General features: G+C 48.1%; 1 protein-coding gene across 2 annotated transcripts in view; it reads left to right on the forward strand.

Annotated features, from left to right (window-relative positions):
* RCSD1 (RCSD domain containing 1) overlaps nucleotides 1-14,030 on the forward strand; it is a 39,301-nt gene that overhangs the window by 21,022 nt on the left and 4,249 nt on the right. For both annotated transcript variants that reach the window (XM_056328292.1, XM_056328293.1), the window contains 4 exons: nucleotides 8,182-8,289; nucleotides 10,812-10,901; nucleotides 12,237-12,308; nucleotides 13,633-13,836. In XM_056328292.1, coding sequence (XP_056184267.1) covers nucleotides 8,182-8,289; nucleotides 10,812-10,901; nucleotides 12,237-12,308; nucleotides 13,633-13,836 — 474 coding nt within the window. The remainder of the gene's footprint in view (nucleotides 1-8,181; nucleotides 8,290-10,811; nucleotides 10,902-12,236; nucleotides 12,309-13,632; nucleotides 13,837-14,030) is intronic.

The raw sequence follows: 14,030 nt of genomic DNA on the forward strand, positions 1-14,030 counted from the left end.
AACAGAAAGAGAGAAGGAGAAAAATATTATTTATTTTCTAGCATTTAGGATGCACTTGAAAGATCTGCAAGGTATTCTTGGTCTTATCCTCTCGTGGAAAGTAACTGCAGCAAAGGTCTGACACACAAAGTTCACAGAGCTAGCCTAGCCCCACCAGAAGAAGGTGCAGGAGTGGCTCAAGTGGTAGCTTTTGCTCTGGTGGAGCACAGCACAGTAATTACTGGTCCTGTTGTATACCAAATGGTAGGAAATGCAGCTAGGAGCCTTGGCCTTGCATCCCAAGGTGCTACGGGATACGCTGACATGATGATGGACAGGCCTGGCTATAAGGTATCACAGAGCCACAGCTGCCGCCACTTGTAGCTGGGGCTTCTGCCAATAATTAAAGTTTACCACAGCCAGACAAGGAGCAGCTTCATTGCCAGATAAAACACCAAGTAAATAAATAAATCACATAAATCCCTCCTGAAATAGAGAGCTGGGAGATCTCCAGTGAGAATGATTTGTGAAGAAGGGTAAAGAGAGAGATGGGAAGAAGGATGCTTCACTGGGATGGAAAGGGGTCAGTGTAGCAAGAAGAGGTTTGTTTATTTAGGGCTTACGTCTTGGGACGTGTTGCTTCTTGAGACAGGGGCCCAGCACACTGCTGAGCTCCAGTCGGAACAGGCGTGATGAGATTTCCTTCTAGGGATGTAAAAAATGGGCCAAGGCTAGTGTGAGCCCACCCACTTCCTGGGCGATCTGTGCTCAGCCTGCATGGATGCTTTCACGGATCACGAGGAGAATGAGCAGGCTCTCCTGATTTTTGCTGCCCAGTTCCTCACGCTGTGATTCAAGTATTATCCCACCCTCCTGCCTTTCACTTTGCTCCTTTGGGGGAGTTTGTGTTTTAAACCTACCCTGATAACTTACCTCTCCCTTCCCAGTCTGAACAATGTTCCCCTTTCAATATGATGCCGCTGCTGTACTCATATGGACACAGATAAACAATCGGTTCAGGTTATGTTGGCAGGAGGGTGCAAATCGGGATTCATCTAAGTGGCAGATGCAGAGAGATGGCTTTGAATGAAACTACAAACTACATATTAGAGAGATTTTGCATCGCTAAATTGGGTCCAATCCTAATGAAAAACTATTATTGAGCTTTTTTTTAGTTAATTTAAAAAGGAGTTCCTTATGAGCTGCCCATCTAATCTTATCTGCACTTAAAAATGTGAGAGCCAAAATAACTGATGCCTGTATGAAATGGTTGAAAATGAAAATTCGGTTACCTATTTCCTGCCATTGAACAAGACAAAAAGAGTGGTAGATATGCCCAGGTGAACCTAAACTTGTCCATTCTGTGCTATTCTCTGCTTCAAGGCTAAGACCCACACCCAGGGACCCGTTCCAAGTTTCTTTAAGATTATCTTCCTTGAATAATACATGAACCTAGGGATAGAAAAGCATAGTTAGGTGGATTGGCCTCTTTGGACACCTGCCTTTAGAACAGGTATCAAAGATACTCCTAACTGAAGGAAAGACTTTATTACTTCAGTTCACACAGACACATTACTATTATGTTTTCCATCATTATTGAGTAGTATTGTGGCCTTTAGAAAGGTAGGGCTAGTCTGACACACTGGTGTGTTTGGCTGGTAATGAGATGCACTCATGATGCATTCACCAGAGCATAAGTTCATGTCCTCTCCAGACAGACAGGAACTGTACCTTAGATCATGCACTGTGTGAACATGCGGTGGCCTTTTGCCTCCAGCTGGCCTCAGCGGTCGAATAAAAGATAGGGCAGGGAGAAGGGATTAGCTCTTGCCTATGGAAATGGCCACCCCAAATCGGTGGGGCAGTATGGGAGGAACTAGTACTGTCATCACTTCTCCCTTGCTTGGTCTGCGAGCGAGTAGGACATCTCCAATTCATCAAACTCCATCTCTGCAGGAGAGAGGCTGCAGCACCTCACTGCAGGGGTAGGAGACATTCACCCCCCCTCCCGCCCACAGGGAGTCCTGGAAGGAGGCACGTTCCTCACTGCAGCTTAGCGCCTCATTCCCAAAATGCTGCTTTCTGGGTCAGAAACAGGTATTTGACAAGTTTGAGAATGGCTCTTTTCCGCCAAGCTAGTTTCGAATGAGTTCAGTTAGCTGAAAACAGGCACCTCGATCAGATGAAGGCAGTGCCGCTTCCCGTGCAAGCTGAGAGACTTACCCCAGCGTGTGTAAGTGGTGTAAGCTTTCCATGCAGACAAGGCCTGTGGCCGCCTGGCTCCTCAAGTCCTGCAGCTATCTTACTGAAAACCGAGATGGGTCGGTGTCATGTCTGGGAAGGCTTCATGCAGGAGGCATGTCCTTCGCCTACAGAGGGCTGAGCCAGGCAGGGAAGAAGGGGTCTGCAAGGGGCTCCGTGCCCTCCTGAAATCCAGTGCCTCGGTGGGGGTTGATGCTTTAATTTGAAAGGAAACCACGACACTGCTTCCCAGCGTTTCTTGCTGGCCTCCAGACAGAGTGTGATGATGGTTTATTTTGACTTCAGTAGCTTCCTCCCCATGAGTCCCCCGTCTCTTGCCTAGCTGCGCAGGTCCCGCAGGTGTAGAGCTTTGCCTCTGCTGTGCAGCAAGGAAAACCCACTCCCCACACTCCTGTTTGAAGTGGAGCTTCTGGAGATCTCTGACACAGTATTTGTGGGGCTTTTGTAGATGCTTAACGGAAACTTTTTCTGATTCACTCAGCTGCTGGTAACGTGCTCCCTGTGGTGGCTGTCAGGCGCTCCCCGGGTTCACAGCCAGCGCTCAGCTGCGTTTCAGGCAGGAGGCAACAGATTGCAGGGTGAAATACCGGTGCCACAGACCAAAACAGCCTTTACCAGCAGGCGTGCAAAAATGGGATTTTTCTGTCACATCAGCCCTCTGAACAGGAGGACACATAATGATGCAATTTCCTCAAGCTGTGGCCAGAGCAGTTACAGGGACATCCTCCCCCTGTGCTGCAGGCTGCCCTGGCTACCCCTCCAGCCCCTCCTGCCACAGCCGTGCAAGTGTTTGTCGGGCTGTGCTGTGAACTCAATTGCTGAAATGATCTGGGTTAAAAATAACCTTGTAAAGAGTTAAGGGATGTATTTTTAGCCCAGATCATTTCAGTGATCCAGTTTACAGCACAGCCCCACAAACTCACACTGGAGGGGGGAAGGGGGAAAGAAAAGGTCAAGGGAGAATGAGCAGTTGGAAATATAAGCTGTCTTTCTGTCAAAACCAGGACCTTATGAAACTGCACCTCAAAAGCCCTGAGCCTCTCTTGTTTTCATCTAGCATACTGACAACTGCCTTCTTGTGGCGCAGTGTTGAGAACTGGGTGCTGAGGATCACTATGTCTGGATCCTATTTCTGTAATCAAGACACCAGCCCTGAGCCTTGGATACCTTATTATGTCTGCCTCTGACACTATTTTTGTTATTATTTTCGCTGTATTTAATTTTGCTGAGGTAGATTATATGTGCAGCAACGAAAAACCCCCATGAGAGTCACAGGGGAGTTTTGCAGAGCTTGTGTGAGCGCAGGGAATTTGAAGGTAGCCAGCACGACAGACTGGTGTGAGAAGAGGCAGCAGGGAATCATTCCTGCAAAACTTTTTAGAAGCAAGGGAGGGATGAGGTCAGGGACTGACCTCAAAACCACATCTAGATGCAGCTGCATGAGGTTGGGGATGGAAAGTGCATAGGACCAGTACCAAAAATCATGTAACCATCACTGATACCATAGCTGCTGAATATTCCAGCCTTGCAAAGCGCTGTGGAGGGCTTGCATCTCAGATAAAAGGTGCTCTGTCTGGCCAAAATATCCTACCTGCAAAAGCAGACAAGTCAGAGGATTCATAGCAGGGGGGTGGGGTGGAGTAGGGCGGTACAAATGTCTGCTATTATTCAGCTGATACTTAAGTGCTGCTTAAGCCAAAACACTCCACTGTATGGCAGTTAATAGACCTTTGCTCTTTTCATCAATTAAACCAGATGCACAAATCCTTCGGTATCTGCTTCTGGCCCCCACCAGTATCCTTTTAGGCTAGCATGTCCAGTAGCATGTTATGGACAGTGACAAAACTGGTGGGATACCAGTCCTGTGAGGTGTACTCATGGTAACTTTCCATTGCAAGGGTCATGATCAAAACTTCCAGTTGAAGGCTGATGGAGCCAGTTTTGCACCAGTCTCAGCAGGACATTCACATTCATCCCCAAAGCCACCTCTGTCTTTCTAGTTTCCCACAGGAGTGGAAATTCTCTGCAATTTTGATTTCATAAGAAGCTACTGGTCTGCAGTGACACTTCCCACCCGTAGCTCAAATTCATGGTCTTTAAGAAGAGCTCTTTGTGAGTACTTTTCAGTCTCTTGACCAATTCTTTCTGTGGGCCTCTAACATGCACCTTCTCTCACCTTAATGCCCACAATGGTTCCATGGGCTCTAGCAGGAGAATTGGCAAATGTCACTGAGCCAGGTAGTGACATTGCTGTACTGAGGGGTCCCCTCTGTCAGACATCATTACTCCCACATCAGGCAGCCTTACTTGTCCTCACATCTTGTGGCACATTAACGCCAGCTGGGACTGTGCTAGCCAGAGCCGACTGTGCCACAGTATCGAGGCATCTCTGCTCAGAGAGCTTCCCTTGGAAAGCCTTGGAGCCTTGGAAAGATACAGCAGGGATGGCATGGGACATTTCTGTGGGGACCCAGCAGCAGTTCCATCAGGCAGCCTGTGAGAGAAGCAGGGATCTGTGCTAAAAACAGTAGCCTCCCTTTCATGCAATCTGTAGAATCAGGGATTGATGGTCAGTTTTGCTCTCACAACAGAGGCGAGGACTCCAAAGCATAAGGAAGGAGAGGTTTTGTTGGGAAGCCTGAATTGCCATGATTATAACTAACCCACAAACAAAGGCAGAACTTCTTCAGTGCTGCCAAAGGGACCAGATTCCATTTTAAAAGCAGATGAAGAAACGGGGTTGCAAACTGTTTTGAAATTTACTCAATTTTATGAACTTATTTAGAAGAGGAAAGCGAAACCTCTTACAGAGAACTTGCTAGCTGCGCTTCCTCTTTCACAGACAGTGCCATGCTTACATTGATGGTATAATTCAGTTCCTGTTTTACAGCTCTGTCTGACTTTTTTCCAGAATTCGCAATGTTTAGACACCTATTTTTATGGAACAGTTAAGGAACTCAGAGTAGCAGGCACCAAATTACTGATGGAGTCAATATTTTACCTTAGCTCACTGGTTTTAGCCCACACGGGCTGACCACGCTTCTCTTCTGAAAAGGAAAAGAATCAGCAGTTGCCTGCAAAGAGCACAAAATTCACATCTGAGTAATTTCACCTTTTTTGCCAAAAAAAGAGCAGAGCTGCTCCTCCTCCTCATTCAGAAAAGTGGTGGGTTATGTCACCAAGATGGGAAGAATGACCAGGAATGGGGGAAGCGGCATTAATATTGTGGGGCAGGAGAGAGCCAGCACTGAGCTCTGGAGTGAAGGAGAAGCCACGTGTCTTAGTTGTGGAAAAGGCTGAGGGCTGGTACGTGCTCTGGGGTGAGAGTGAGAAAGTAAGGCTTCCCACCTGCCTCCCGCTGGGAGGGAGACTGCCAGTCCAGCCCCTGCAAGTCAGGGGGACCATGTTCTGGCAGTGCAAGGAAGGGGACTTTTTGCACGAGTGCCCCAGTATGGCACCTTCCCTCGACTAGAAATCACAGAGCCTCCACACCAGCTGGGAAGAAAAAAAAAGAAGCTGTAGAAAAAAACTGGATAAAGGACGGCAGCATAACTGCCAGAAAGGATCTGAGAAAGGACTTTTCCTGTTGCAAAACACGTAGCGTAATCGGAGAGTCTGCAGCTGGCAGTTTCGGGAGGACACAGCCCATGGGCTAGTTGTGCTAATCTTAGAATGGCATGTTCGCTGCTTCCTGCACCCTGGCCGGCGAGCTTCGCGCCAGCGAGAGCTGCGTTGCAATCAATGCCTGCTACCAGCAAAACAAGAAACACGTGGAATCATTGCAGCCTTGTGGCTTTGATCAAAGGAAAGGAGCTATGTTTTCAGACTGTAACTAAAAATATTAAAAAAAAAAAAAGAAAAAAGAAAAAAATATGCAACCACCCCAAAACAAGAGGTCAAAGAGGCCAAGAGGAAGTGTGGTGTCTTTTCTGGGTAAAGGTGAAAGGCTGTGAAAGAAGCTCTTGGAGAAAAAGGGACTATGAGGGAGGCAACCCTTCTACCACAGACAATGAGCACCTGCAGCTCCTCAGCTGAATCCTCAGCTCAGGTGTCCCTTCTGCCGTGCCCAGGTATCCTGGGAGCCGGTATGCTGAGCCAAGCCTCCCAATCCATCCTGCCTTCCCCAGGTTCATTCATAGTTCCCTCCTTCTCCCAGCCTGCCCTCATTGCACAGCAGGGAGCCGGCCTGCAGCTCGGAACAATCCCAGCTGGAGCTCTCCCTCCCCACCTAGCCCAGCCGTCATTTTTCATGTGCAGCAGGTTGCCCCACTGATCTGTTTACCTCACTGTTTCTTCCGTTCCCCTTATCTGCCGCTTCCCCCGCCTGTAATTACTCTAACGAAGGCTGGAAACATGGGGGGAAGGTGCTAGAAGTTCACCGAGAGGAGACAGCTTGATATGGCTTTTGTGGCTGGATGCAGGAAGGCTGGTCTGAAGCGTACAAGAAGTTTAATGGGGAAGATGTTGTCAGGATCATGGAAACAGGGAATGGCAGACATCTACTGAGGGTCGTGGGCCTTGGAGAAAGATGACAGCATTTATTGGGAGCATTTATTTACAGCTCTCTGAGAAAGAGAAAGGCCCTTTTCAACAATGCAAATGGGCCTCAGCCGTGCTGCTCTCTGCCAGGTATTTCAGGCTAGCGAGTGCTCCAAGCAGCAGATGAGATGATTTTAATGTAAGCTCCTCAATTTGCTTTTAATCTAGAAACTAGGAGTCTAAATAAATTCCTACTTTAATTTGATTTCAAGTTTCCATGGCTATTTCTCCAGCCCCTGTAGTGCAGTGACCCAAAGGAAATGGTCCATACATGGGCCTTTCACCCCCAGCAATGCTGAAGAGGTGGTTGTGTTAACGAGCCAGCAGGTCCCTCCCAGGCAGAGCAGCGTAAAGAGAGAAGGAAGGATTCTGTGGGAGCCTTTGGAGAAACAGGGATGTATTCCTCTATCAACGGCCTTTGGGGAAACTTTCTGACTGAGAAGCAGAAGAGTATTGAGGCAGAGAGGTGAGAGGTGTGGTCATGTGTTCATGGCAGTGGTGCAGGGAGAGGAGGTGTGAGGTTCCTTGATGGTTTGTAGCCTGGTTTGTTGTTTTGAGGTCTCTACCTCTAACAAAACAAGGATTGTTGGTTAGTTGTTCTCAGTTCCTCTGGTTCGGTTTTCCCTGGCATCAGATACTAGAGATGAAGAACAAAGGTTTCCTTTCATCAGCTTTGATTTCGAGGCTTTCTACTCGTATTGCTTGATACACACATAGCGAAGAAAACAAGGGAAATGTGGGATGGCACTAGGGCTGTGTGCTGTGGGAAGAGCCGCACCATCCAGTCTCCAGCGAGCCTCCTGCTTCTCAGCCTGCTGTTGACCCAGGGGAGGGGAAGCTTCTCTCAGCCCTGGTATTTCCTCCCTCCCCCACAACTGCCTGAGTATTTCAATGCCAAAAAAGCCGAACAGCACAGGGACATCCCCAAGCAGATGCTGGCTTGCTGCAAGGATAGGGAACGGCTTCTCACAGCAGAATCGCTGGAAAAGGAAGGGTGCGTGTGATCAGGGCAGTAAAAAAGGGATGGGAGGGCTGAGAAGGTGCATGGGAACGTCCTTTACTGCCCTGTTCCATCTGCTCACTGCGAGGAAAAGATAGGGAACAGACACTTGGCTTGAAATACTTAGTTTTCTTCCAGAGAAAAACACGGAGTGTAGGCCCTTCAGCTGGAGCTGAAAGGCCCTGCATGAATTACTGGTTTTCTGGGATATTTGCAAATGCTGCTAGGTCCTGTCTTCGCAAACCTCTTGCTCTTAAGACTGGATGATTGATGCCAGATGTGAGAAACTCTGCTTTAAGTCCCTGCTTACTCTTGAACTTTATAACACATATGCAGGCTTCTCTCTAGCCTGCTTGCTTTTTGCAGCCTTTGCTCATAACTTGTTGCTCCCAATTTGTCAGAACAGGCCAGCAGAGACCAATTCAGAGGTGGACAAGTCTGCATCACCCTCAGTGGCTCAGCTAGCAGGGAAATTCAAAGAGCAAGCAGCCAATATCACTGGAAAAGAGGTAAGGAACTCCGCAGCCGCCAGCAGGTAATCAAGTGTGAAATGCAGTACTTGCCTCTGCCCGTAGAAGTTAGAGCATCTGAGCATGAATCCACCTTGATTTTGAACCTTCGCAAAGGATTGTCTCCTAGGGCAATGCAAGCTATGATGGCATGTTCCATGCATTACTGGCTTGTGGTCGAGTGTTTTGGTAGAGCCATACCTCAGGACAACTAGGCACTGTAACTGAGACACTGTAAAGCTTGGTAGGGGACATGTATATACCTAACAGTAGCAGACAGAGATGCATGTATTAACTGGGCTGGATTTTGTGGGCAAAGCGTAATAATGAGTAATAAAATAGCTGATATTGAGCCACAGAAAAAAGAAAGCAAACAACAGATTACACAGTGTAGAAGCCAGTGGCAGGTCACCAGCACCTTGTTCACAAAAGAAGGTTTCCTCCAGGTAATTCCTTCTGTACTGGTCTGAGAGAAAGTTGTCTTTTTACTTGCTCTCATTACCTCTTCACAATGGCATTTCAGACTCTGTGCCTATCTCTATCATGCTGAAACTTTATTTTATTGAAAGGCCACTATGCCAAGCATTACCTCACAAGCTGTCTTTCACCAGATAAGCGAAACAGTAGAATACCTCTCTTAGGAAGAAAGTCAGAATGTTTATGTATAGAGGGTGGTGTTTTAGGAGAGCCCCCTGTATCATTATGCACTTTTTTAGAAGAGGTAATGTCTACTGGTGGCCCTCTGCAGTCAGTGGGTGCTCCTTTAAAACAACTGCTGCCTTCTGCTGCTCAGCTGATTTCTGCATGTCCCAGGCTGGGCCTAAAGGAATCCTCTCTGTCACCCCTCCTGTCTTCAGCTGAATGCAATGGTGACCTCTGTCCTGTACAGCTGGCAGGCCACTGTCTATCAGAGGTTAGCATTCCCACAGCTGAGTCCTGGGATGGGAATAACCAATCTCTTCCCAAACACTCCGCCCCCCCCCCCCCCCCCCCCCAGTCACCAGTGCACCACTCCATCAATCCCATTACAGTCATTTTCTCATTTGAAGGTATGGGATTTAATTGCACTGAGCTCCTTACCCTACAGAAGGCAGCAAGTTCCCAGACCTCTCTGGTGTTATCTGCAGTCCTCTGCTGCTCCCCAGCCAAGGCAGTGTGGAGAGGCCTTACAGTGGGGGGAAACTCATTTTCTCCAGAGACAGAGGACAAAGTTTCCTGTCTTTTCTCTCCAAGCCATCTGTCACTTCCTCGTTGGCTTTCTCAAGCTGGCCTCAGATTAATGGCTGAGTGGATGGTCTTTAACCCTTGCTTGACCCACACCAGCAAAGGGGAACCTATCAGCCAGGGAACCCCTGACATATTCACTGTGGCACAGTGCAGCATTTCATGGTTGCAAAAGGGTGGTGTTTCAGTAAGACGTGACATTATTGCTTCCTAGCATGACATAAGGGTAAGGGCGGGGCTGCCCTCGGCTGCTTAGAGATGCAGCATTGCCATGGCTGGGTGCAGCACCACCAGAAGTTAAGTGACATCAAGTCCACAGGTCCTCCAAGACAGCCAACTCTACAGAAGGCAAAGACACCATAATCCAACTTTTCACATGCCTGCCTGTTAGAAGGTAACAAAATTATCCAAATATTATATTGTGGATATTATCCAAGATCCACAATATTATCCAAATATTTTGTCTGTTAACACATAAAAAGTGTGTTAACAGCTTGGCAGGAGACTACAACCCTGGCATAAAAATAGAGACAGCTTCAAGAGACAGCTTGGCTTCAAGACCAGAGCAATGGTTATGAAGCAGCAACTCCATAGGCGCTGTGCTATGCATCTTTTCCTTCCTAGTGAGCACTCTCATACTAGGAGAGCCTGACAACATTCAGAAGGAACTGGTGTCTTTGCCATTAAGTTGCCTTGTTTCTTCTCCCCTGGAGAATCTGTTTCTCATCTCATTAAAGGTTACAGCTGAGGACTTGTCTCTGCAAGCCTCTCTTCTTCATTAGAGAGAAATGAATGGGGCTGTAGGGCATGTTGAAAAAGTCTTAATTCCCCTTTTTGCCCCTAAAATATATCAGAAACAAAATAGGAAAATCCCAAACCAGGTAGGCAGCTAAGGCTTATTGAAAGGAAATCCTGGTAATACAGGAAAGAGAACAATAACAAGCTATCCAGTGTGAGGGGGTTTCCAGCAGGATGCTTTCAAGATGAAGCTTCTGGGAAGGCTTCTCCACCCTCCACAGCTTAGAAGAGAGTCCTTTGCACAAAGACTGAAGCGTCACAGTCCACACTGTGGAAAGAGATACAGACTGCTTTTCCAACATGAGGATCAGGTTCAAGATGCTACAAGCACACCTAGCATGCTGGTTGTTGTGCTACCTTTGGATGACTCATTTAGGCGAGCTGAGCTCTGCCATCCAAGCAGGTCACTTACAGATCATACCCTTTTGTGCTTGAATTTCACTTCCTTTTTAAAAAAAAATGATTTTCCTGCTGCTGAGGTGGTTGTTTCCTTCTCTTAGGTGCCACCACATAAGCCAACTCGGAGGAAACCACCATGCTCCCTTCCGTTGTATCCCCACAAAAGTGAGACAAGCAACAATGATGAGCAAGTGAGTATCAATTTAATAAGGGGACAAGGTCTCTCCTCTCTGCAACCTGTTCTCTTCTGAGACATGAGCTTGGAGGTATCAGAGAAGTCAGGCTGTGCAGCAAAAGACATCTACCACGCAGCATCAAACTGCTCATGTGCATGTACTGCCTCGGAGGCAGCTCTGTGCTGTTACCTACTCCTGTAGCATGGATACACATCCCATTTCTGCTGCTTTTGGTTTTACCCTTAGAGCACTGGAAGATCCACCCAGATGCTATCTTTTCAAGCATTTTAAAGCAGTAATTGCTGGCATTTACAAGATTTTAACAGCACTTAGCACAGGAGGCATCCATGCTGTTGCCTTCAGATGAGCTCTAGAGGTTTGAGTATAATGACATAATGGCTCTGCTCTTGAGATTTTTCCTTCTTCAGAAAAAGTGAATAATTAATCCAGAGTGAAGAGCGATTTTGTCAGCAGTACCCACAGAATATTGTCTTGAGGTGTCCTCCATACAGCACCCTTGAGTGAGCTGATCCAAGTAAGCTGGCCGCTACTCACTAAAGTTTACACTCAGGACGTTTCTAGTCACTTCTGTCCTTCTGTGTTTCAGGGTACGAGGTCTACCCACCAAATTTCACATTGTCACCTGCCCTTAGCAAGGAGGTTGTTCTTTGTCCTTTTCTGACGGCTACAAGCTCTTGCCGCCTCCATGACAAAGGAGCATGAGCTTTAAAACCTTAGATACTTTACTTTTCCTTTGGACCTGAAAAAAAGCAATGTGCCCCTTCTCTAAGCAATGCTGTCACTCTCTCAAACTGTTGTCAGCCTTTCATAGCTCTACCTTTCTGGCCACTTAGGCCTTTCTGGCCCATACTAATTGGATACCCTTTAACTCTGTTAGTCAAATGGTGGCAGAAAATCTTTCCCATCACAAAAAGTTCACAATGTTTACTGATGTTAAGGCTCGTACCCTTTAAAAGGCAGAATTTTAATCTGCCTGGTCCTGAAATAGTAACAGTCTGTGTCATAGGTTAGATACCTTAATGAAGGCCATGTAGCAGCTGAGCCATTACACCTCGCCTAACTCAGATACGTGAGCCAGAAAGCAGATAATCACCTTTTCTCCCAGAGGAAAGATACATGTATGTAGAGCCCTAGGATGGCTAGATAACAAAAGGGGAGCAGGGTCAGGAAAGAAGAAAGCAAACTTTTGTGTGAAGGCACTATATGAGGCTTTATTTGCTCCCTTACTAGCACTTTGTTCTTACTTCTTCCACGTTTTCTGCCTTCACTCTATTTCCTATTTTTCACCTACTTCATTGTGACTTTTTCATGTTTCATTTTGTTTTGCAGAAGCGGTCTCCAAACGCATGCCCCATTCCCAAGGTCAAGGTGAAAAGCTCTCCTATGATTGAAAAGCTGCAGGTAGGTCCTGGAAGAGCCCACACGGCTGCCCCAGCAAATTAAAACAGATTGGCATTTGTCCTAGCTGCTTCTCTTGTGGAGCAGCCACAGGGGAAGGGGATCCAGGAGCCAAGGGTGACAGCTAGGTAAGCAGGGCAGTGGCCTCACCAGTGAGGGCCCAGTCCCACAATACACAAACAAGGAAGGCAGTGCAGGTCTGGTAATGGTAACCAGTGTCAGAAACAGTCCAGCGATCCTCAGGCACATCCATAGGCAGGTCACTGTATCGGTCGGGATCATCTGGATCTGCGGAGGAACATGGCTGGACAGGGGCACGGCTGCAGCCACAGCTCAAGTAGGCAGCAGCGGCAGAAGCCTCAGTTTAAATGCAGTTTGCAAGAGAAAGTGAGAGAAACCTTGGCTGAGACTTGTTCCAGCTCTTTCTTCACGGCAGTCTAAATCAAACTATCACCTGCACCCTGCCAGGGAGCTGGCCTTGAGCACAGCTATGGTCCTGGCAGCGGGCAGTGTGCTCCGGGCTCCGGCACTCTCCTGCATGTGCCTAGAAGCTCTGCGCATCCCTCGCCCCGATTCCCCCAGTTACACGCAAACACGCCCAGTGCCTCTTGCCCTTTCTGTATCTCTTTGTGAGCCTGATTTACGCTACGGAGGCAGCTCAGCACTCAATAGCCTGTAGACATAGTGCTCTGCCACTGCCAGCTGCCTCCCCTGGCAGCACGTGCGACCCCAGAGCTGAATGCCTCCTGGCTGCCCGGACACAACATAAGCCTATTCATAGCACCGTCCCTCTTAATATACCCAAGGACATTTGCTTCTTAGTGACAGACCAGCAGGAAGTGTTTTGCCACAGTTAATCACACGCTTGCTTCTTGCCATCATCTTTTCACTCCTCCCGACTGTGCAGATCATTCAGAAGACCCACAGATCAGGGTGGAAAATGCGAGGTCCGCTTGGGCACACACAGGGATGGTTTAAATCTCAAGGTGATTGCTGGCTGGTTGTTCAGACTTTCTCGTGGCTCAGCCACTGTAGACTGTGCTGGCTTGGCTGGGTCACTGGAAAATCCCAAAAGGCCTCATGATGACAAAGGGACATGTCTTGAGATCCAGCTACTGGTGAAGGGCAAACGTCCAGTCATAACTTCTCTGCCCGGACTTGTTTGTTGACAGTGTCACCAGGAGAGACCCATAACCAGAAGGTATGTGGGTTGTGACAGCTGAGATGTGGCTGCTCCCGTGGCAAGAGCAAGTGTTCCTCCATGTGGTTACTGCCTGTAGTACACGCTGGTGTCACACACGCCTGTGACAGGGATTTTTCTTTGCAGGCCAATCTGGCTTTTGCTCCAGCTGCTCTGCTGCCGGGAGCATCTCCCAAAAGCCCTGGTCTGAAACCCCTGGTTTCTCCGTTCAGCACCCCTCCCTCAACACCCAGCAGCCCGGGGATTCAGTCCCAGCCTGCTGAAGCCAATGAGACGCCAGTCAGTTTCGATCAACCCCCAGAAGGCACTCAGCTGCAATGCTACAACAAGGTAGGGTATGTGCTGGGATCTCTCCATTACAGCATGAAAAGGCTTGCTTCTCGGGTGGAGATGAAGAGGAAGAGGAGGCTGTAGCCCTCAGCCCTGCCATAATAGTGTGTACTTGTGGCCAAGGGAGGAGATCTACGCGTTGGGTTTGAAACAGCCTTTCAGTGTAGCTCTGTGGAGTCTCCTCTCTGCCCACC

The sequence above is a fragment of the Falco biarmicus genome, chromosome 2 (genome assembly GCF_023638135.1).
Source record: "Falco biarmicus isolate bFalBia1 chromosome 2, bFalBia1.pri, whole genome shotgun sequence".
In the NCBI taxonomy this organism is placed as follows: domain Eukaryota; kingdom Metazoa; phylum Chordata; class Aves; order Falconiformes; family Falconidae; genus Falco; species Falco biarmicus.